Here is a 26056-nt window from a genome sequence, read left to right as displayed (position 1 = left end):
TTTTCCTGTCTTTCTTTGTTCCCATAGAATCTTGCCCTGACCAAGATGGCAGCCACGGCTCGGAGCCCCTGAACTGAGCTAACAGTGAATCTGGAACATTTTTATTAATATTTTTAAGGACAAAACTAGAGCGTGTTAAGAATGTGCAGTTGTGCTGGGTACATGGTGCTGTCAGGTGTTTTTTTTATGTGATAAATAACTTAGACTTTTTTTTAGACTTAAGCACTAATTTATACATGTAATTAGGTTATAAATATGGTTAATTATACACAATGTTTTTATGTGTTCACTTTGAAATTTTACTGCATTGTCTGATGTTGATTTTTTTTTCTTGAAGTCATTCATGATTGTTTCCTACATATCCCACAATGCACCGGGCTAGCGGTTAAAAGTACCAGGCAGCTGAAGTGGGCGGAGCTTAACCCTTCTCTTGTACTGTTATAGCCAACATGGCGGCGCCGTTGGAGGTGGTGCTCAGCAGTGATTCGGGCTCTCAGCTCTGGAACTGCACCGTGTTCGACCTTCACAGCGGCTCCAGCCTGCTGTCCTACCGGGGAGGGAACTCCACAGCTCGGACCCTCACCGTCCTGCGTGGGGAGTTCCTGCTCAGCGCCCAACTGGGGAAGAACTTCATCAACGTGTGGGAGATCCAGAGGAAGGTGAGAAACCCCGGCCGTACTGAGCCGAACAGTCCAAGTGAACGGTACCGAACCAGCACACCGAGTACTGGCCCTCACAAAGCACCAAAAGCTAGAATCCTGACAGAATCAGGGATTTCTGATCCCATTCCCTCATTAGGCAGTTTAAACATCCCGCCTGTTTCCAAAGAGGAATGGAGTCAGAAAATAGAAATCAGACCAGATTCTGACCCTGGAGGTTCTGGTAGCTGTTTGGGTCAGAAACTGCAAAGTGAGTTTTCTCACGATTAAAGCCTAACTCACCCCCAAATATTAGATAAACAGCATACACCAGCTCTATGGTGTTTTAATGTTGACTCTAATTTATTAGAGTTAAGCACGTTGGTGTTGCAAGATAATGTTGCAAGTGTGATGGAGAGTTCCACAGTCTGATGGCAGCGGGGAAAAGCTGGTGCACAACCTGCTGGATCTGCAGTGGATGCCGTGAAGCCTCTTTGCAGAGGGCAGCAGGGAGAACAGTCCACTACAGCCACTGGTAAAACTATAACTATGATAAAGATATGGTTCTGTGCTGTATGCATTGCATTTACACAGCAGTGAACATATATTAACACAGATGGGTGGTACCTGGATGACTGCCTTGATGCTGAACACATAATGGAATACTGCTACTGATGGGTAGAGTAGGAAAGTTAACTATCTACAATGCTGAAGTTGCTGAATGCTGAAAAATATGATCCATCCATCCATCTATCTATCCATCCATCCATCACAATGTAATTTTAAATGGGAAAGTTGGACATGCCTTCATTGGTGGAAGAGGACACACTCTTGTACCATAACTCTTGGTAACAATTCAATTTAATCACGAAATTTTAATTCTGTTTATTTTTATTGCACCAGTTCACATCACACATCATCTCAAGGCACTTTACAGTTCACCAGATCATACAGTCAAATTAATTCAAAGTTTTATATCTTAAGAAAAGCCAGTTGATTGCATCAACTCAATAACTGGAAGGCAATCCCTCACACTATGAATGCTTGTAGTGACAGTGGAGAGGAAAAACTTCCTTTTAACTGGCAGAAACCTCCAGCAGAACCAGGCTCAGTGTCAGCTGCCATCTGTCGAGGCCGCCTCGTGTTCAAGGAGACAGAAGCAGACATACAAAAGGCAACTGTAAAAGACGGCCCCGTCCAGGAAACACACAGCCAGGCGGATGAGCTTAGAGTCAGCTCCCATGTCAGAGGATGAAGAGAGCACATCAAGCCAGTCACAGTCAGAGAAACAGGACTACACTGAAAAACTGGCCGGTCTCTAACATCTATAATCAAAGGTGTTGATAGTAGCAGCACAGCTGATATTTCTCTCCTGGATGGCGTCACAGCCAAACAGGAACAGACCAGATTAGGCTACTATGTGAAAAAGCATTATGTTGGAGATTGAACTAACAGATTCTGCAGAGTGCGAGAATAGAGATAGAATGATGAAATGGGGGACTCTATGCCTTCCAGAAGTTTAAGCCTATAGCAGCATAACTATAGAGATAGCATTGGATAACCTGAGCCACTCTAACTATAAGCTTTATCAAAAAGGAAAGTTTTAAGCCTAACCTTAAAAGCAGACAGGGTGTCTGCCTTTTAGACTAAAACTGGTAGTTGGTTCCACAGGAGAGGAGCCTGATGACTAAAAAGATCTACCTCCAATTCTATAACTTATCTAGATATGAGTTGACAATAATTACAACAATTGATTCATTCCAATTAATCTGATTAATAATTGTAGTTCTATTTTTACATGGTTTAACACAAACCTCTAAAATCAGTTTTAACCTCCTGTTAAGTATTTTTCCTTCATGTCCAACCTTGTTTTTTTTTAAAGTTGTCAATTGATAACAGTAATGACTGTTGGATATTAAGACTGAATTTATTTATTTAGCCTCAATATGCTTTGCTAACTTTTTTTCATCCATAACTAGGAAGAAAGGGTACTCTTTCAGGTTGCTTCTACCCCTAAAGGGACAAAAGCTGACATAAGTGCACAAAACCAGAGTACTAAATGTGCTGAAAAAGTGTGGAAAGTTTTTCATATCTGTGTGTTTTAAATAAAACTGCTCCTTTGAGTATTTATTTATTATAAAGATGTAAATACAGGTAATTCTAGTTGAAGCAAATTCCTCTCAGGTCATTCAGTCAGATGCTCTGACCCCTCTGTGTTTGCAGGACCATCTGCAGCAGAAGATCGTCTGTCCAGGTGTGGTCACTTGTCTCACCGCTTCACCCGATGGGGCCTTCCTCGCTGCCGGAGTGGCCGAGGCCATCTACCTGTGGGAGGTGATTCTACTGGTTTCCATAGAAACCCTTGGCTTCTGTTTAAAGCTGAGCGTGTTTATGATCTCTGTGCTCTGATTGGTCCAGGTTTGCACAGGTAAGCTGCTGGTGGTGCTCAGTCGACACTATCAGGACGTCACGTGTCTGAAGTTCACAGACGACAGCAGCCATTTTGTTTCTGCGGGCAAAGACAACCTGGCACTGGTGTGGAGTGTGTGCAGGTAGGTCACCTCAGTAACAGACGTGCCTGTGTGATGGGTTACAGGTCCATTCTGAACTGGATCTACAGAGAGTAGGGAAAAGATCCAAAACATCTGATCCAGTATTCTCAAGGTACCAGAAGCTGAAAATATCTGAACCGGAGGAAGGGACATTAAAGGAAATATGAAGCTAAAATGAGAAACAGAAAGGGTAGCAAAGTTCAGAGTAAAACATTATTAGCTTAGGTTGATGCTTTTGTTATGATGTCAGGTTCTGAGGGTCGTCATAGTAACGATGCCCCATCAAATGCAGACCTGCTTATGCTCAAGTTTAAATGTTTTGTATAAAAGACGAAGCAGTGGGTTCAGTAAAATCCCCACTCTCTAACTGGGCCTGGTTCTAAGGCTTTGTTGCCAAAAAAGCTGAGGTCCATTTAGGAAATGACACCTGCAGTGAGCAGCAGCGACCACCAGGTGGAGCTGATAATCTTCCTTCAGTTTGGTTGCTGGTTGTGCTGGTTGATGCACTGGCTCCTAAAGTTTGGATCAGGTGAATCTTGATCGCACAGTGAGACACATCTGTCTTATTTAATAATTCTACATCTTAAAAAATAAATTGAATCAACGATATCCAGATAACAGTATTTTAATTTACTTAACAAGGTAAATCTTCTTACTTCAGCCAAATTACAGGTGAGAACAGAGCACACTGGATGTGAGCGTGAGGCAACGTTCTTTTCCGTCTCTGTTATTATAAATGGCTGTGTGTACACTTTTTGATTATGGGTCGGGTTGCACTTTATTATCTATGGATCCATGTGTTTCCAGTCAGGTTTTAGATGGGGATAAATGTGGGTAAAGGGTCTGAACTCTACGGATGCGGGCGGATACAGTTTTGAAAAATCCAACCTGTGCAGGACCATAAACTGGCCATTGGTACTAGTTGATTATAGGGCTACAAACCCATTAATCAGTCGATTATTTTATTGATCAATTGATTAATAATTGGATAGGTTCCTTTAAGAAGATAATTTACTAAATTAAACCAGGTGAAACTAAAACCTTTCCACTTGAGGAGTTCTGGATGGAGAATAATTACAGACAAAAACATTATTATTTTTTTTCAATCTTAATTACAAACACTATATATTATTTTAAAAGTATCAGCTAAAGGAATGTTTTAGAGTTTCTATACTCCAGTTAACGATTAATGAATTACTAAATTGGTTGATCATTATTTAAAAAAAATCGATTAATTCGATTATTGTTTCATGCCTGGTTGGTTTAGAAACCGATGGTTGGTAAGGTCAGAGACAATCTGTAGGCTCTGTCTCAGGGCAGGGAGAAAGTGAAATCCATTTCCTTATTATCTGTCCAAATTGCATAAGTATGTGAAACATTTTAAGCGTCTACTCTCCCCCAAGAAAATCAGAAATGAAAAGGTTTCTCGGTGAAGTGAAACAGAACTATCAGCCATAATTTAACAGCCTGTCACATAGATAGATAGATAGATAGATAGATAGATAGATAGATAGATAGATAGATAGATAGATAGATAGGCTCATATAGAACATGTATAAAGAGTATTTATGAAACCTTCTTCATGTAGATATAAATATGATTGGAACCAAAATTGTTTGTTTTTGTGCTTTGGCTGAACTGTTATTCCAAATATGTATATAAAACAAGTGATGTCACTAATCAGCAGATCACTGGTCTCTTTCCTGTCTCTCTCAGTGTGGTCCAGTTGGATTTAAGTCACACTCCTGAGCCACGCCACGTCCTGGCCCGTCATTCCCTGCCCATCACAGACCTGCACTGCGGTTACATGGGACCTCAGGCCAGAGTCGCCACATCGTCACTAGATCAGACTGTAAAGGTGAGAGCGTTTAAGGCTGGTTTATACTCAGAAACCAGTTTGTCTGCGTGTGTGTCGCAGTTAACGTAGATATACCCCCGCCCCTTCAGCAGACACTCTGGTGCACCTTTCCAAAATTGTAGGTGACCGCAGACAGGAGGCCTCTGATTGGTCAAATCTACATCCGCTCTACACTATGCATATTCTCTGTTTGGTACCTTATCGGCTTGTTTTCTTTGTGTGGCCGCCATCGAGGAAAAAGACTCATTAAGAAGGACCGGCTAGAAGAGAGAGGTGCGCGAGAAAGCTGGGACCCTTTTTCCACCTGGATCCCTGCTATTTTTCACCCTCATGTCCCTCCATTGTCGCACAAACTTGCTCTCACTTCCTCACCTCCTCGGTCGTATCTAGACCCACTGCTAGTTCGTGATTTTCCACTTTTGAGTTGTGGCGTGGAATAACATAGCGCAGACCACGCTTCAAAATTGAGTATAAATCAAAAATATCTGCGTTAAACCTGTGACAAGCTAACTTCGACACACTGCTGCGGGAGTATAACCAGCCCTTTACCTGGACAGGTGCTGATCTCGCCTGATCTGTCCCATAAGCAATCCACATGCACAACCAGAAATGCATCTGTTTGAATGCCCCTCAGGAACCCGTATAGAAAGAAATGATTTATATCCTTAATTATAAAAGCACACTAAACAACATGGTGCACAATAATGACTTTGCTGATAGAACTGATGTGTTTACATACAGTATCCGTTATATCCGCATGTCTGATGTCATGCTCAGAGCAGCCCAGTGAAATACAATTGCAGCCATTGATCTGGATATTATATGTTTTTATTTATAATTTACATTATTTAAACAAGTGGGATAAAATTTAACAATAAAAAAGAAAAAGGTTAGAATATTATACAAATATAAAAGCAAACATTGCCCATCTGGAAGTTTGGATACTGCTTCTGGGATAGATTGGGTATCAACGAGTCAATGTAGCCCTGGAAGAGCTGCTGTAAATGTTGGGTTGGAGTTTATAGGAATCATACTAGGATTGCATCTGATTTCAATAAGTGTCTACCTGCATACCTGCACACTGAGGTCTCCTGCACTGTCAGAACTGAAAGCTATTAAAACCCTTTCAAAGTAAAAATAAAAGCTAGTATACCGGAATTATTTTACATTCCCTTGTTTATTTTCTGGGTCTTCAATAGAAGAAAAAAATATATATATAAAAAAAAAAAAAAAAATATATATATATATATATATATATATATATATATATATATATATATATATAATTCATAGCTTATGTGTGTTTGCCAGTATTATATTATATATATATTCGTTTTGTATTGTTTGTGGTATTTTCTTACCTTTGCTGTTGGAAAACCAAGATTGAAGGTGTGATTTCAAATTAACTTATTAGCTGTTCTCACTGAGTGTTCTCACAGCGAATTAATGATGAAAAGGGCCAAAAAATTCAGTTATTTTCCAACAACACGGGAGAAAACCATAGACGCAAAACAGATTTTCAAGTAATCTATTTATTGAATTTTCTTGAACACAGCAGATTTCCCAGCATGACGTGCAGCGTTTAATTTTTGGTGAAGTACCAATGGGAGTCAGAATTAAAATGTACGTTTGTAAAAAAACAGATTATGTTGTAATAAGTAAAAGAAAATCACTCAAAATTATGATAAAACAGTTTTCTTGGTCTTTAAATGGGAGAAAAGCAGGAAAAAGGCACATTTAAGTGAGGACTCACCTCACAAATATGTCTTCTTGTAATAAAACCAGGCGGCACATACGTGCTACGGGGTATTCCGAAAGGCTTTGAATAAAACATCCAGAATAAACGTTTAGTCCGGACAATGTAGCAGACCCCATAGTGTAGGTCTGCAATAAAGCAACCTGACGGTACAGGTCTGCAGCCAGACCCCTCTCTCTGATTTACACTGGAATTATATCTGATTTATACTGGGATCACATCTGATTTATACTGGGATTACATCTGATTTATGCTGGGATTACATCTGATTTATGCTGGGATTACATCTGATTTATGCTGGGATTACATCTGATTTATGCTGGGATTACATCTGATTTATATTGGGATTACATCTGATTTATGCTGGGATTACATCTGATTTATGTTGGGATCACATCTGATTTATACTGGGATCACATCTGATTTATGCTGGGATTACATCTGATTTATGCTGGGATTACATCTGATTTATGCTGGGATTACATCTGATTTATGCTGGGATTACATCTGATTTATGTTGGGATCACATCTGATTTATACTGGGATTACATCTGATTTATGCTGGGATTACATCTGATTTATGTTGGGATTACATCTGATTTATGTTGGGATTACATCTGATTTATGCTGGGATTACATCTGATTTATGCTGGGATTACATCTGATTTATGTTGGGATTACATCTGATTTATGTTGGGATCACATCTGATTTATGCTGGGATTACATCTGATTTATGTTGGGATCACATCTGATTTATGCTGGGATTACATCTGATTTATGCTGGGATTACATCTGATTTATGTTGGGATTACATCTGATTTATGTTGGGATTACATCTGATTTATGTTGGGATTATATCTGATTTATGTTTTTTACATCTGATTTATGTTGGGATTACATCTGATTTATACTGGGATTACATCTGATTTATGTGGGATTACATCTGATTTATGCTGGGATTACATCTGATTTATGCTGGGATTACATCTGATTTATGTTGGGATCACATCTGATTTATACTGGGATTACATCTGATTTATGTTGGGATTACATCTGATTTATGTTGGGATTACATCTGATTTATGTTGGGATTACATCTGATTTATGCTGGGATTACATCTGATTTATGTTGGGATCACATCTGATTTATGCTGGGATCACATCTGATTTATGTTGGGATTACATCTGATTTATGTTGGGATTACATCTGATTTATGTTGGGATTACATCTGATTTATGCTGGGATTACATCTGATTTATGTTGGGATTACATCTGATTTATGTTGGGATCACATCTGATTTATGCTGGGATTACATCTGATTTATGCTGGGATTACATCTGATTTATGCTGGGATTTTATACTGGGATTACATCTGATTTATGCTGGGATTTTATACTGGGATTACATCTGATTTATGCTGGGATTTTATACTGGGATTACATCTGATTTATGCTGGGATTACATCTGATTTATGTTGGGATCACATCTGATTTATGCTGGGATCACATCTGATTTATGTTGGGATTACATCTGATTTATGTTGGGATTACATCTGATTTATGTTGGGATTACATCTGATTTATGCTGGGATTACATCTGATTTATGTTGGGATTACATCTGATTTATGTTGGGATCACATCTGATTTATGCTGGGATTACATCTGATTTATGCTGGGATTACATCTGATTTATGCTGGGATTTTATACTGGGATTACATCTGATTTATGCTGGGATTTTATACTGGGATTACATCTGATTTATGCTGGGATTACATCTGATTTATGTTGGGATTACATCTGATTTATGTTGGGATTACATCTGATTTATGTTGGGATTATATCTGATTTATGTTTTTTACATCTGATTTATGTTGGGATTACATCTGATTTATACTGGGATTACATCTGATTTATGTGGGATTACATCTGATTTATGCTGGGATTACATCTGATTTATGTTGGGATTACATCTGATTTATGTTGGGATTACATCTGATTTATGCTGGGATTACATCTGATTTATGTTGGGATTACATCTGATTTATGTTGGGATCACATCTGATTTATGCTGGGATTACATCTGATTTATGCTGGGATTACATCTGATTTATGCTGGGATTTTATACTGGGATCACATCTGATTTATGCTGGGATTACATCTGATTTATGCTGGGATTACATTTGATTTATACTGGGATTACATTTGATTTATACTGGGATCACATCTGATTTATGCTTGGAACATACCAGATCTATATTGGGATTACATAGGGATTATGGGATTAGGGATTATGCTGTTGTTGAGATGGGTTTGCACGATAGCTCTGCAGACCCACAGCCTTTTTTCTACAAGAAGGTTCAGGTATGAGAGGTATGAGGTTCTACTGCTGTTCAAACTGTATTATTCGTGTGTGTGTGTATGTATGTGTGTATGTATGTATGTGTGTATGTGTGTATGTATATGTATGTATGTGTATGTATGTATGTGTATATATATATATATATATATATATATATATATATATATATATATATATATATATATATATATATATATTAGGCTTGTCCCGATACGTGGATCGGATCGGGATGCCGATATTGGCAAAAAAAATGCGTATCGGCAAAGCATGTAAAATGCCGATCCAGACTGCCGATCCAGTTTTAAAAAAAAAATCCGGTCTGTATTTTCCAGTTTCGCCGATTGAAACGATCCATTCCACTATTTTGCGCCAGTGTTCCCCTGTTTTGCATTTTTATTAAAACTTACAGTAATACTTGCACCTTTAACTGTTTACGGTTTTACTGTTCACTGTGCAATTTCAGATTGCTATTCGTAATTTTGTCCAGTTTGTGTTTATCTCTTAATAAACAGGTAAGTTTGTTGTTACCAAGCATTGTGTTTTATTCAATCTCACCTAATTTAGCTGGCTAGATGTTATCAAGAGTACTAAAACCCTTTTCAACATGAGTCTTACAACTAAGGCTAAATATTTTAACTTAAACTTAAATACATGCTCGGATAGGCTGGTATCGGCCAGTATCGGTATCGGATCGGAAGTCCAAAAACAATATCGGTATCGGATCGGAAGTGCAAAAACCTGGATCGGGACATCTCTAATATATATAAATATAATCCTAAATTACAAAGAACAGGATGGATTATGAGATTGATTCTTTGAAACACATCTGTCCAGGTGTGGGAGCTCTCCTCAGGTGAGCTGCTGCTGTCCGTCCTCTTTGATGTGGAGATCATGTCAGTGACCTTTGACCCCTCCGAGTACTTCCTGTTCTGTGGAGGACGTGATGGGAACATTTTTCAGGTGTCCCTCTGCAGCCAGGTGAGTGAAGCTGAAGGTTCCTTCTTTGTGTATTTAAGCTGCTTTTTGTTTGTCTGACCCGTTCCGAAAGGAAAAGAGCAGCACGCTGACGGCGGCACATGCTGATAAACTCAGCCTTATCTGGTATTCTTTTCAGGATAATTTTAAAAGGCTATGGTTGTGTCACAAATAAGAAATTTGACTTTTGTTTCCACCGATCAGATCCGAAAATCAACACCAACTGAAATATTCATGAAAATATTTCAAGATCCTTCAGAAAGATAAATGTTCCTGGAATCAGCGAGAGCTAATGATGTCACTCATCCCACTACAACCATTTTGCACCTTTTCCACTGATTCCAACTAAAAATTAGTCACTTTGACTTGTCAATTTGCTTCTTTGACTCTTTATAATATCTTCCTCTATTATTTTATGCTGGGCTTATTTGTGTATACAAGCTCAATTTTAGTAAGCTAGCAGTTGGTAGCATTAGCTTACCTATGCATGTGCTCTAGCTTAGTTCCTGGTATTGATTCAGATAGTTCAAATCAATTTGATTTAGATTAGCTAGGCCCCGTTTGATTCTGGTTTCAGTTTGATTTACTGTTCGTTTCAGTTAAAGAAATCTCGCAGTACCAACTACCATAGGAGGTTTTAGGCAACTTTACCAAGTGGGGCCAGTGTTTTTCATAGGGGCAGTGAACAAAAAAACAAAAAAAAAAAAAAAAAAAAACACAAGGCAATAGTGCATCATTTAGGATATCAAATGAACCACAAAGCTAAAGTTTCAGACTACGGAATTCATAGAAGAAAACTATGATCCTGTCTTAATCCCTTAGTTTTTTTAAATGATTGTTAAAATTTAAAATTAAAAGCTTTAATTGTTCTAGCAGAATCAGTCTGTTATGGTCTCTCTCTCTGATAGCACCTATCTTCATAAGACAGGGTCTTCAAAGTTTTCCAGGCTAAGGACCCAAACTGGCGAGGTGGAGCTGGGACCCCATAACTATATATTGTATTAAATTGTGTTATATCAAACTGGTCCTATATTAACTCTATTACATATAATGTAAAAAAAAAAAAAAAAAAGTAATTTCCACCTGGGATTATTAAAGTATTTCTGATTCTGATTCCTGGTTGATGGGACAGGTGTTGTAAATTAAACGGTTGAAAGAGCTCCTGTGTGCATTGATGACTGAAAGACATCATCTGCCTCCATTTGGCTGTTTACTACAGAGTGTTGAATTCATGGTAATGTGGATTTGAAGACATTTCATTTTGTGAAAAAAAAAAAAAAACTATTGGGGGAATATAAAAAACAAAACAAACAAAAAAGTCTGATCAACCAAAAGTTTTGTGACCCTTATGCAGTACCTCTGTTGACCCCCTAGGGGTCACCGACCCCCTTGAAGACCTGTGTCATAAGTAATAGATTCAATGTTATTTTTTTTAGTATAGCGGCCCAAACCAGTCCTACTGGCCCTGCTGACCCATGTCTCAGCAGAACTACCAACCTTATTTTGAGTGTCAGGTCATCTGGTTTACATGCGGGGTGTATCTGAGACGGCATTGAGGAGCGATGAGAGGTCGCTCATTTTGAACGTTCAGCGACTAGAGCAGCAGACAGTGGAGTAGGGTTATCTGAACCCCTGCAGCCGCATGCTGAGGGTCAGCCAATCAAATAAGCTGAACCAGGAGCTGATTTCTTCCTCTAAGCTGTGGCAAATACATCAGAATATCTGCACTGACTCAAAATGTCAAAACCTGCTGGAGAAAAATGCCAAATGTTCTATTTTGCTACTTGCAGTTTTTTTACCCCAAACCTAAAAATCATTTAATATTCACTTTCAGCAGCTGGGGATCCCAGACAGTCTCACCAGCTTCAGATAGCTTTTACTGGGGAGTCCCAGTAGCGTGACGAGAAGACAAGAGCAGAATTCATTATTTTGATGAACTGACTGAACATGATGATGTTTTGGGACGGCCTTTCTCGCTTAAAAAGCAAAGGGAGCCAAGCTGCTCTTCAGATTGCAGCTCAACGCCTGCAGCAGCGAGCCTCCAACGCTTCTGATGCTTTTTTGGACACTCCAAACTTGTTTGGTGTGACCGCATCACAATGTCACAATTAATAGAAACTAAATCTAACTTGATGCTTTAGTAAAAACTTGAATCTTTACATTAAGAATTGAACCTAGAGCAGTTACATCCATCATTTACGTTATGTTCATTACGACTTGGCCAACAGGCAGGCTGGGTAAAGAAAGTGGAGACAAACACTCTATTAACTCAAGACGTCACTTAAAATCCTTTGACAGTTTTGCAAAGCTTGACGGAAAATCAACTCAAATGAGATTTTTAAAACCCAGCACCCCTCCAGCAAAATATCCTTCCTTTTGACCCCGCATAGCCTCTCTCTCTATCTCTAATCTCTGTCTCTCTCTCATGCGCGCTCTCTCCTGTACAATTCATCTAACTGCTCACAGCCATCTTGGATTCTCTTCTGTTACTCTGACAGCAGCCATAAAGGAACAAGGCTGTCGGTTGTTGTTCTGCAGACTACATCACGCCTGACCATAGGGCCGCCTTGCTATCAAAGACTCTGCCCCCATTGTGATGCGCTCCATTGTAATGAAAAATGAATCAGACCGAATTGATCTCTGTCCTGACCCATTAGATACTAATGGAAAACAGGCACCTTAGGTGAAAGACCAAGGTTAGTGTAGAACCTCCTATTGACCCAGGAGTGTTTTGAATGTGGTCTGATTTGGACTTTTGTTTTTCATGTGTTGGCCTCAAGGACAAAGGTTTATGTACATTAAAATTAATCAGATTTACAACTTAAAGCAGAACTCTGATTCCAAAGAGATGCTAATGAGCGCAGTGTGCAGTCTGCACTGCATTTCTGAAAAAAACAGGGTTTTTGTTTTTAAGTTTTTAAGCTTTGATTAGGTGGTTTTTCATTTGCATTGAAATTATATTTGGTAAAACTGCAATGGAAACCCTTTTTATTTTCATATAGCACAAGTCACGCGATCACCAACTGGACCTCACTGCCTTATAAAAAGACGAAGACCAGATGTAGTTTGAAGACGACTGCTGGAATATGGATAGATATCGTGTTTGCATCCGCCATCCCATGTTGTTTTCTGAGTTATTGTGTGAACAAACGTATTCACTTGTTGTTTTAATTGCATTTTTTATTCAATGGAAATACTGCAAATGAGGAAATTTGCATTGTTTGGAATTAGCAGAATATCGACATAGTTTAACGCACGTTTGTATGGGAAACGCAGCCAGATAGTTGATAGTGAGATTAATTAATCAGCAAATGTCGAAGGTTCTGATCAAGGGCTGCCAGGGAATCTCCCCACAGGGAAACCCTCCTAAATGATGTGAGGACAATATTAGCGCTGATATTATCCTATTTTCTTCCTCATCCTGTGACCTTCAGCATTTTGATCAAAGTCATCAGTGGGAGCCTGCTGCCCTCAGTCCATCCAGCTAGATAAATATTACATTAGCATAAAAGGCGCAGGCTTATAACCCTTGGATTATATTGGCCAACAATTATTGCTCTCCAAATATTCCTTTGAACATGAATAATGGACACAATGATATTACCATGACAAATATGCAAGCTTTGCTTCTGACTCTGCAGCAGGAACTTGAGCTGGGATTTGCTTCCAGAACGATCCACACCAATAGCAGAATTCCCAGCAGGAATCGGTAAAACCACAAACCAGCAGACCACAACTGTAAATTTCACCGCATTTAGGTTACATTTACATGAAACAATATGAGGTATCCAACAGGGAAAAAAAAATCAGTGTAAAGATGAAACAGTGTAAACCTGAAAAAATAAAAGACTGACAGGTCTGGGCTATATGGACTTAAAATATTCTTAGAAATTGTTGTTACTATATTGATAACGATAAAAGTGATGATGAAAACACTTTCTTACTACTTTAGAATCTTTCTAAGGTGGCTGTGACTGTTAGCGTGAGCAGTCGTAGCCCCATAATCACAGATATCACTCCTAATAAAAATTACACATTTAAAATGGGTTCTTTAGAGCATTAGCTACATAAAGAAGTCTGATTTATATCATGTAAACATCCAACAGTAATGACATTTAGTCATTCTGTAAATTTTTCTGTAAAAAAAAAATAAAAATATTCAAACAAACCATTTGATAATTCACTCTTTTTGGGGAAGTTTTTAAAACTTTTTTTTATTTATCTTTTAGACAATAAATAAAAATTCTTATCATGACTAAATTTATAATGATAAGCTGTATGGACACTGGATACTCTATCCTGCCCTCCAGATGTAGCACTCTGTCTGCAGACGTGGCAGCATGTGTTCACCTTTCTGGAAAAACTCAGACTGAAATGAAACAGATGAAGTCTGAAGAGATTGGGGTTCACATTTTTATTGACTTGCACAGGACAATCAGCAGTGCTCGGAAATCAGACGATTTTTATCATGATAGGCGACCGGCCGGACATTATGAAGACGACCGATTTTAAGTGCCAATCATTGTGTTGTTGATGGGTTTCTTTCTAAGCAGACATGTGTATTCGTCCCACACTTTGTCCAAGTTTGTTTTGGTCAGAATTGGTCAAATGGGGTGATGAATCACCCGCACAGCAGAGGTAAGGGAGAATAGTATTCTGATCTCAGGTAGGTACAGGGGAGGCCTGAGAGAGCACTATAACCAGAGGCCAGCCTGGAGCTAAGGAACCAGAGAGGTAGATCTCTGGGCAGACGGCACATTGGAGTGAGGAGATACAACAGCTTAAGGGAAGAGCGCTGCAGAAGTCTGGATAAGTTACTGGGGCGAACTAGGCTAACTGAAGAGGTTGAAAGGAGCATAGTTAAAGATTGGATAAGAACGCTGATGGTGGGGGAGAGGATACTGCTGATTGGGAGTAGGACATCAGTACTTTAAAGTAGCCTGCGGGCAAACAGTGTGGCGGAGTGAGGGGAGAAGGCGACTTTTGGTCGGTGTCTAAGCATGACGTATGATGATGAAACAGTCATTCTAGGGTTAAATTAAAACATCATTTTTAAAAGCCACCCACAAACCTAAGAGCATTCCTGCTTCATCCTTGAACATTATTACCTCCATCTTCCATTTTGATTAAAAGAGGCTCTTCTCTGGTGTCTCTCACTCTAAAACAGGGATCAATTCATGATACTTTCTCATTACCTACATTTTTTAATACTTGATATTACAATGTCAATGTGCATGAGACAGGAGCGTTCATTAGATAGTAATCTGTAATCGGCCGATACGTATTTTTGTGATCGGTGCTCTGCTCTCAAAATTCTTACTTAGACCATATCTAATTTTAATCGCACCTTCTAGTGTTTTAATGCAAATAAGAAGCTAAACGGGGCCGTTCTGCGGACGATACACTTATTAAAATTCAGTGAATGAAGCCTAACTACAGAAGAATTTTGTAAACTTTCAGTCAAACCAGCAGTGGTGTTGAAATGTGCGGGCCAGAATCCTGGTTGTCAGTCAAAGAGCTCCTAACCTCATAATAATGAGCACACAGGCCTAAATTTGAAACGCGTTAGTGAGAACCCAGCCTACCCGTTCGTGAATCTGTTTGCCCTTAGTTTGGCGCCCCCTGCTGGTCTGTGAAAACCCACTGCTGTCAATGGGGCGCCCCCTGCCAGTCAGACTGTTCAGACCCAAAAAGCTCCTAATAGAAATCCTCTTATTCTATTTCTAGCCGCCCCTTGTGTCTGGGTTGAGGTGGCGCCCCCTGCTGTCTTTAATTACTCAGTCTGAGGTTAATTGCTTCAGCCTGAAAGCTGCTAGATCTGATATTTCCACAGCAAGATGAGGAATGGAGGGGACAGTTCTGAACTTTCGGAGCTCCTGTACTCATCCATTATTTCTGAAAGCTTCCTCTGCTCCCCTAATGTGCTCATGAATTAATTTAAAATATAATCTGGCATCGACACTGTAACAAAACAGCATTGCTGCAGAGAGGCGGGCAGTGTCAGACAAATGGAGCCAGATATTAACATTAGAAAACACCCGAGTAGAAAACCTGCTGGTTGGGTTTGACTGCAGGCGCAGAACACAGTGAAAGCTGCTTGTTCTGTATGATGGGAGAATCTGCACACATGAAGAAGCTGCAGTTACTGAGGTTCTGTCGTTACTGTAGACCTTTTCTTACTGATGATGGAAAACCTTTTTTTTTTTTTTTTTTTTTTTTTGTCTGCCTGCAGAGTCTGAACCGGGAAAAATCCTTCCAGTCCGACAGCGAGGGAAGCCAGGTGTTCCAGGGTCACAGGTGAGACACATGGATGCATTTATGCTCTGTTGCCGTGGATACAGACAGGGTGTCTGCGTGACTCAATGTAGCTCAAGCGATGGTTCTGCTGAGGTGTTCATGGTGACCTCATATGTCATCTCAAGGCCATTTGCTGTTCAACAGATCATCCAGTCAAATTGATTAAAAGTTTTCTATCCAAGTTTATTGTATCGACTCATTGACTCGAATGCAATCCCTCACATTAAGCATACTTGTAGTGACAGTGGAGAGGAAAAACTCCCTTTGAACAGTATGAAACCTCCAGCAGAACCAGGCTCGGTGTGAGCGGCCATCTGCAGAGGCCGACTGTGGTTCAAGGAGACAGAAGCAGAGATACAGAGATTTTGGGTTCTGGTGTCACCTATCTTCTTGTGAACAATAAGTTCTCTGGACCCACCATCCCATACACCTAGTGAAACACCCCTCCATTATAAAAACAGTCTCGATCATCTCCAGAACCAGCTGTTGATGTTCATCCAGGTGGACTGATGTATTGCTATGACCTGGTTCTCCGTAGGAACCTGGTCACGTGTCTCTCCGTCTCAATGGATGGGACTCTACTCCTCTCCGGGTCACACGACGAGACGGTTCGTCTCTGGGACATCCAGAGCCGACAGAGCGTCCGCTGTCTCCAACATAAAGGTAAGACCCCCCCCCTGTGATGTCAAGTTTAGTTCTCCTTTGTTTACCTGGACCCAGCAGCCATTTGTAGAGAGACTGGTTCAGGGTCATGACCTTTAGCTGAGGCCTGAAGGGATTTTCCTCTGATTGTTGGCTTCATCTTCAGAGGATTTCCTCTGGTCTATAAGTCCAGAACTCAGGCTGAGGTTTTAAGTTCACGCAAAAAGTGAAAGATAAGCCCTTTTTTCTTGAGATAGCTTTAGTTTGCCTCAGTTTGAGCAATTAAAAGATTGTACCAATGGTGCAAGGGGATCAACATTAAAAGCAAGACATGTATTGTTATTCGCTCGGTTCACCCCCAGCTCAGCTAGCTTTCAGGATTTTTTTTTTATCTACATTGGAGTAATGTGCACTGAACTGATCAAGAGGATATTGCAGGTCCAGCGGGTCGACCTTTTCATACTGAAATAAATGAAGAGCAAGGCTCTGATTGACTCATGGGTCAGGAAATTCTAATCTTCCCTCCTTATTCTCCCATTTCCGACGTCCTCCAGCAGAGCAGCATCCATCGTGCAGCCTTACAGCAGTATTCAAATGTTTACGGAAAACACTGCAAATTTCTCACCCCTGTTTAAATGTATTTAGTCAGAGGAATCTGATGGTGAAAAAACATTTAAATGTTGCCCAGACGCTTTAAGGATTTGAGCTGCTTGACAGGTCCTCGTGTATAGTTATTGTTCACCAATGCAGCACGAATTACATGGAGATATTAGATGTTTATAAAGACTTCATACTATATAATCTGCCCCCTTTTTTTATTTTATGGGAAAAAAAAAATCAAGATTTTATAAAAGTAAATACAGACTAAATTCACAAAAAACACTCAATGACTAAATGTCACTTTACAATAATAATATGTCATGGTAAAAAGTTGCAAACTGATTATTCAATCATATGTGGAGGAAGACTTAAAAGGCTGCCATATTGTATAGAAACAATCTAGTTGACTCCTCGGTGAATAGGTTACCCTTTCCAAATGTATGCAGCTATTCACTTTAATTGGGACTGAACATCAGAAGCTGCCCTTTTCTGACCCTAGACCTGAACAGGTCCCGGATGGAGGGAAGGTCAGAGCTGTTAGAGATGAAGCATCCAAGGAAATGAGAAGCAGAAGTGCATGAAGCACTTGTTGCTCTGTGGAGGTTTGGATCTGAATGGACTTCTGTTCACACCTTCTGAGTCTTTCAAACGATGCATCTGATCACCATAAAATTGGCTGATCTTTTAGTAGCAGAAGAACTAAAGCCAACTTAAGTGATTATTTTATATTCAAACTCTAAAAATGTTGTGAACGGACTGGAAATCCTGGAATCCGATACCTTCATGTCACCCACATCTACTAGGGCGCCATTTTTTTATTGCAGTTTGATGGATTTAGTTTGGAGACGACCTTCTTACTTTGAGGCTGATAAACAGCAACATCTCCAAAACTGAAGTCTTTATTTATTTTTTTTCTATCCAATGTTTGTTTCAGTTTCTAATTATCTGACTTGCTCTGGTCCATGATGTCCAAGCTGTCTCACATTTTGGATGCCAAGAGTTAGGAAATGGACATCAAAGGATAAGACTCGTCATCCTGACATAAGCTCCATCAGCAGTTCTTTATTTTTAATTTTTGTATATATTTTCTATGCTGTTCTACAGCTCTTTGGTTGTAAAGTGATTTGTGAAAAAAATCTGATTATTTTTTGTATGATTGTTTGGATCTCCAGCTGCTGGATCCACTCTGACAGCAGAGTGGGAACAGCCAGTTAGCTTTGGAGACTTTAGAAAACATGGCTGACCAGAACCATGTTACAGAACTCCCTCAACCTGTAAGGATGGAGGAGAGTTGGACCGGTTCCTCAGGGTTCTAATCTTTACCACATAGTGAGGATTTCCTGAACAGAACCTTTAAGGTTCTAAAACTGAATCCGATCCAAGCTGTTGGAGTGGACCAGAACTATTTAGGGTACCAGTTACCTGGTGCTTCACCCCAAGGACTGATAACGCTCCACTGGATCCAATCAGGTATTCTGGTCTGGTTTATACCACAGAAAATGGATAAGTCTGATCTGTGCAGTCCACTGGCTGAATTATCTGGACCAGAACCACTTTAGGACCACCAGTAGAATTTCAGTAACAAGGACAGTGATAATGAACCGGCCCCTAAGGCGTTAAGTCTGCTCTGTTGTGGTGGTCAGCCCACAGTGAAGAATTTATGGTTCTGGATGGAGAGAGGCGACCGGGCCAGAGGCTGCTGTTGAACGGGATTCCCAGTGACACAGCACCACCAGTGTATGGTGGTCTGAGCAGCTCAGACAGCAAAATAATATTTGAAGGCAGGATCGTAATCTTGATAAACTGGCTGAACAGATGAAGTTTTCAGGTGGACTTTCTCACTTAAAAACATATGAAAACTACTTTTTACCCACTGATAGCAGCATATGTAGCTGCCATTGTTACAGGCAAAAAAAGGCTAGGGTAGCTCCTCCCAACGCACATCATACCCACTTTTCCAACGCGCAGCTAGAGCTTCTGCAGCATGCAGTCTGGAAGTAGCATTAGGGGGTGGTTTGGGATTGGGCCTAACTGTTGGTCCCATGTTGAGTACTTCACATCCTCCAGAACAAGCAGTTCCCCATTAAACCAGAGGGTGGCAGCAGTGATGCTTTCAAGTGGAACATCCAACAACTAAGGCTACGTTCACACTGCAGCCTGAAGTAACCCAAATCCGATTTTTTTTGCTCATATGTAACCTGGATCTGATCTTTTCATGGCTGTCTGAACAACACGGATCCGATTTTTTTTTTTTTTTTTTTCCAATAGGCCACTTGGCTATGTGGTCCTGGATCCGATACGAATCTGATCTTTTCAGATGCGACCTGTGTCTGAACGATTAGGTCGCATTCATCCGACCTGAACGCCATTAATACCCAACAAAGGTCACTGTTCTGGGTCTTGCTATGAAGAAGCGGCAACAAAAACAACAGCCATGGCAGACGATGATGCGGAGAGCAGTATTTAATTTAACCATCTTGAAAAGACTTAGTTTTTGCGGTTGGGAAAGATCACTAGATGCGCCCCTGCATCACCATCCATGTTTACTTGCGTAGACACAGTACACACTGGCCTGTGACGTCATTGCATCCTCTACTGCGCATGCGGGATGCTTGCGTTGTATGACTGCAGTTCACACAGGAGATCACATAGAAGTCGCATATATTTGGAAATGTGAACGGCAACGCAAAAAAATCGTTTTCACAAAAGAATCGGAATTGAGCATCAAGGCCTGCAGTGTGAACGTAGCCTAATTTGACATTGTATTATATACGTCAACAAAATAAACAACCCTTTCAATTCAAAAAGCCTCTTTTCTCCTAAATTATTGCATAAACAAATAGTGTTTTTAATCCATAATTTCAGTCATTCAACAATCTGATAGGATTAAAGTGATAATAATAATAATCCTTTTTTTAGAAATCTCAGATATTTTATCTAAATTCTTTTAAAAACTACGTTTACAAGTGTGAACTGAACAGTACAGGAAAATTAATTGCAGCCCAATTCCTCCTGAATAGGCTAATAACATGCATACAACATTGTCTGTAAGAGTTTTACTTTGCTGTAAACAGAAGATTACGTTTTGTTTCTAATATTTGCATAAAGCATTGTCTTTCACAGGTTAACATTTGCTATTCAACATTTAGAGCATTTAAAACATATAAACCACTAAGGCTACTTTTTCTCCTTAAGCCATTTACCAAGAGAAACGATCCATGTTCCAACTTGCTTATTGGGGAGTTGTTTAGATTTCCGATGTAAAGTTGTCTCTAAAGTTTATAACCTGTTTTAATATAGGCTGGCTGAAGAATTGATGCCTCTCTGTAGATGCTTTGGTTAACATCTGGGCTGCTAACACAAAAGTGGCACTTAAGTGGTTTTTAATACTTCCAGTGGACGAATGCTGGGGTTACTGCTTGTGGGTCAGATTTAAAGGTGTACAAAACGGTAAATACAAAGGTTCCTAATTGGGAATATAAGAGTAATTTATCAAAATTAAAGATGTAAATATGATGTCTATCTAATTAGCAAGGGCTTCATGGAAATCAGTGATTTATTTGGAAAGGTGGATTTCTTGCTCGTTCATTATCCTGTTCGGATTAGTGGTGATTGACACTGAGCTGCTTCTAGCATCTGTTAGTTTTCGTCCACTCCTATGAAAGTCCTTTGGCTCCGCCACAGGAGAGGACGCAGTGGACAAACTGGACGCTAAGGGACTGAGTCAACTTCAAGCATGGATTTAAGATTAAAAGCTGTTTGGGTCTCGGTTGAGGTTTTTTAGAGGTAAATGTTTCTGTTTTTTTGAAACAAACTAGAAAGATGTATTGTTTTAGAAAACGTGTGATTGTAGTTTTTGGCATATATTAAGTTATTTAAAAAGCATTCTTTTATATGTGATATACTAATAAAACCAGTAACATACAATGAGAATATTAAGTATAAGCTCATCATTAATATTGCCCAGTATTTACTGAGAGATTCTCCTTTGGTTGATTCTTGCTTTTATTTTTATTACTGTCATTTTCAGGCCTCTTGGATGATTATTTTTAAGCTGGTTATAAGAAGCTAAACTTATCAATATCATCTATAACTTCAATAAAACCAATGGACTGATCGATAAACCAACCAATGCCCTGATCAGTAACCTATTTACAACTTTGTACGAAGCAAAATGCCAATGAATGAACAAATCCAAGAACGATTCCAACTGTGACATCACTTCCTGTCATGTGTTCAGGTCCCGTGACAAACGCGATCATCATGTCTGTGTCAGCGAACATGTTCCTGCCCGACAGTCGGCCTGCCGTGCCGCTGCCACGCTTCAGTCGACACCTCCTCACCGCCGAGGGGAACGACGGTGAAGCAGGGGAGGTTTGTGTTCGCCCCGCCCTTCACATACAGGTGAGCGTGCAGTTGGATTATCTTCTGTTTAATTGTAGTTTAATGATTTTATTCTGGATTTCATATAAACCAAAATTAAAGTTTTAGTTCATTTTGATTTGAGTTAGATTTATTTTACAGTTTATTCTAAGTTTTTTGTTATTATCATGTTTTCATTTTGACAGCAGGTTTATGTGCTTCACATTTGGAAGGTGAAGCTGATCTTTAGTTTGGTTAAGTTAATTCGTTTGGATGAATATTTTATGTCTTTGTACATTTTTTAAAAGTAGCAATAACCTGGAATTATACATATACAATCCTTCTGAAATTGTCTTTAAATTCATTGAATGATTTTTTTTTAGGAAGAAAAAAAATTAACGAGCATTCAGACCTTTTTTATACACCTTTTTTTTTTTCTTGACAGGTATCAGAATTTGACCTGTGTGTATGAGCCTTCTTGTGGATGTAGCGTTAGCAACATTAGCAGTTAGCCATGGTTTGTTTACTGTAGTTTCCTATGCGATAAAAGTTACACAAGCAGCAACACGTGTTGACAGCGTGCAGGTGAGAGCCTGATTGGTGGAATAGAGACAGGAGTGGAGATAGCAAGGGGCGCTAATGTTAGCACTCTGCACTATTGATGTCAGTCAAGGAGGAGGACCAAAATGGTGCCTTGTGGCGAGGGCCCTCTGGTGGATTGGCCATAAAGAGCAACATGCAAAAAGCGAAACAAGCCACTACAGATTTTCGCACAGGTTTTAATCGCAGAGGAGACGATGTGGCTCTTTACAAGGAACTCCATGAGGAACACTGTGTTGGTTCAAAGTCTATCACATTCCAAAACACTGAGGGAGGCTGTTTAACTTACAGCAACAGTGCAGTACTGCCAGCTGCTTTTAGGGTTTATTGTTTATTTATTTAGATCCCCATTAGCTACTGAGTCAAAGCAGTAGCTGTTCTTCCTGGGGTCTCAAATCTGAGTAACAATGAAACCAAATACAGAAGTACACACACACAACAATACAACTTCATAAACATATATATCTTACACATAACATAGTATTAGCTATTATATGTACAAAACATGACCAATTTCTGGGTATTATGTAAATTACAAAACATTTCAGTCACTAGTGCTCATTATGAATTACTTAATTCCATAAACGTTACAGTCACTCCAAAGTTAATAAATATAGTCTAAGCCTTTTGGAAAAGCTACCATTGTACATCTCTGAAATCAAGAATAAATGTACATGATTTATGAGACCTAATTTTATCTTTAATTGTCTTAAAAGATAAATCATTGTTTGACTTAAAAGTCGTATCTTTTTGTAAATTCTTAACTTTCTTTGTAAAGTAGTCTCCTAGATAATTCGCTGTATCAGCAGGTTTAGTCATAAAAATGTCCCCAGCATCTAAAAATGTTGGTACAGATTCAGCTCTTCGTCCTGTTAATTGGTTTAATATATTCCATAATTTATTCCGGTCTGAGTTTACTTCCTCTAATTTGTATTTGTAATACAGCCTCTTTTTTGTTATGTTTAATTTTGTAACATAATTTCTTAATTGGTTGTACCTTTCCCATAATGCATTATCCTCTCCTGAGTGTGCCTCTGACTTTAATTGATGTTTTTAAGTTTAAGGGTGGGCTACACCTGGAAGTTACAGCAACATGTAAAGCATTTCTTCAGAGAATCCTCCTCCAGATCAAACTTCTGAGGGAAACTGTCTAGTTTAGGAATAAAATGGAGATGAAAAGCCATTTCATCTCCATTTTGAAAAAAACAAACAGGAAGATGACATAAGATAAAAAGATATACCGGTAACAGAATGACAATGTTGAGATAATCCTAATCAGGAACAAATATGTTTTTGGATTTCTGAGATCTAAACTCAGAGGAAGAGAAACCTCTTTAAAATACATGCAGACACATCGTGTACCTGCCTGAGGTACCAGGATTCTGGACATGGTTGCATCTCAGCAGTCAGCCTGCTGGACCTCTGTACGTTTCACTCAAGTCTTGTTTTAGAGAGAAAGATTTCAGATCAAGGAAACTGAGCAGAAAAACAAACCTGAGATGAAACATGCACTAATTTCCCTTATAAACGTCTTTAAAACTAGCCCCAAAGGTCAGTTTACTGTCGATAACTGCATTCATCTGCAGATATTTATATGTGTCACGCGTCCACTGTCTGACCCTTTAAAAAGGTACCTCCCCTCCCTGAGGGAGTTTTCTGACATCGATTAGCAAGGCCTTGTTCTTTGTTTTATTTATGTGAAAAAAAAATCGATTCATCACACCACTGAGCAAAGTTGTCAACCACGGGGCTGATTCATCTACGTACTCTCTGATAAATCTGTCCTGCTGCAGCCATGCATGTTTCTGTGGAGGATAGAAAAAAGAGGTGACACAACCATCCCTGCAGGAAGCCGTTCAGTCTGAGGTCCACCTCACAACATTAAAACCTGACCTGAGAGACCATCTAGTAAACTGGGTCGGCCTTTCTGTCTCAGCACTTGACTGGTTTAAATCCTGCCATATTTGCTTTATTGTTTACATCACAGATCACAAAAATCACATGTGGCGTTCTCCAAGGGTCCGTCTTGGGGCCATTAACTCAGATTGTATTCAGTCCAATTTTCTTTTCTTTCTAAATCATGTTATTCATTTTATAATCATCTTATTTGGAATTATTCATTCACTAGAATTCATGTTTGACCTTTTGTCTAGCTTGTTTTTTTCATGTGTGTTGAACTGTCTCTTTACTAAAATCTGCTATATAAATAAACTCACGTTATCGATTCAAATATAAAGCTGAATGGTGTTTAAAGCAGATGAAAAACTGATCATTAAAAGCCACCCATGAGTTTCCTTGTCCTCTGCATGTTTAAAAAGCAGGTTCATAAGTTTAACTTTAGAGTCAAAGCTCCATTAGCGTTATAGATCTATGCCTCACGCTGTTGCTAGGTGACAGAAGTAACAGCGAGGTAAGGGCTGGGTGGGCTGATCAGGACTAGACTGTCCCAATTCCCAGCTGATGGTTTCCAGCCTTCATAGTTCCTGCAGTCATTTAGCCCCACAGTTTGGACACGTCCTAATGCCTATTTTTTGTTTGTGTGTTGGTGTCTAACCCAGATTTAAATTTACTTCTCTTTGCCTTAAAACTGCATTCTGTAGATTTTCTAAGCCAAATTTTTACCTCACAGGTTTCTTGGCTGTGTTTTGGTGCTTATATTTTTACCGACTTCCTGTTTTCAGGAGGAAGAGGAATCCTACCTGCAGAAAGCCAACAGGTTGTACTCCCTTATGTGCGCCGTGAACGACAAGGTGAGCGGGGTTTACGCTTCAGGAGTTTAGTGTTCCGGTTCTGATCTGTTAAAGCTCTGTTTCTGTTCCACTTATGATGAATTAAAAACGGCATAGATGATTGTATATCAGGTTCTGAGCCGCTCTCTGATTTGTTGCAGACGGTGGTCGGTGACGGTGAAAACACGAAGGCTCGGGTTGCAGAGCTGGAAGAAGAAGTTCAGAATCTGAAAAAGGTCAACAAGGATCTGTTTGAGTTTTCTTCTCAGCTGCTCACCAAGCCCACATAACCACAAAGACTGACAGAGAACCACACGGACCCACAGAGAACCACAGAAAACCACACAGACACACACTGGCAAACGCATCTTTTGTTACAAAATAAAAAATGTTAAAAAAAAAAAAAAAAAAAAAAAAGCTGTCTGACTTTTTCCTTCAGACTAACTTTCTTAGTGCTTCCTCCCCACCTAACCAACATTAAACTAGAAACTAAGCTGTTCTGGATTTACAGGTTAGAACCCTTCATCTATGGTTCATTCCAGGTAATAAAAACTTGATTTCAGTTATAATTCTCTGGCTTAAACTAAGCACTAAATACCAATCAGACCGACGGTTTGGTGCCAGCCTGGTCTTAGGCTAGTTTCTTTTTTACCATCTTTGACCACTTTTAGACGGGTTGCCTG

At 39.5% G+C, this 26056-nt stretch overlaps 1 protein-coding gene across 1 annotated transcript; it reads left to right on the top strand.

Annotated features, from left to right (window-relative positions):
- The first annotated feature begins 413 nt into the window (after nucleotides 1–413).
- On the top strand, nucleotides 414–25766 carry wdr18 (WD repeat domain 18). Its single transcript, XM_038297300.1, has 10 exons — nucleotides 414–659; nucleotides 2862–2972; nucleotides 3057–3190; nucleotides 4907–5048; nucleotides 10003–10146; nucleotides 16376–16440; nucleotides 16979–17103; nucleotides 21923–22086; nucleotides 25326–25394; nucleotides 25535–25766. The coding sequence occupies exons 1-10, from the start codon at nucleotides 450–452 to the stop codon at nucleotides 25661–25663; spliced, it is 1293 nt and encodes a 430-aa protein (XP_038153228.1). The 5' UTR covers nucleotides 414–449; the 3' UTR covers nucleotides 25664–25766.
- Nucleotides 25767–26056: the final 290 nt, after the last annotated feature.

Source organism: Cyprinodon tularosa, unplaced genomic scaffold (genome assembly GCF_016077235.1).
Source record: "Cyprinodon tularosa strain WSP-4 unplaced genomic scaffold, ASM1607723v1 ctg385, whole genome shotgun sequence".
Classification (NCBI taxonomy): Eukaryota; Metazoa; Chordata; class Actinopteri; order Cyprinodontiformes; family Cyprinodontidae; genus Cyprinodon; species Cyprinodon tularosa.
Note: the sequence above shows the minus strand (reverse complement) of the source record. Positions and strands in the feature narration are given on the sequence as shown.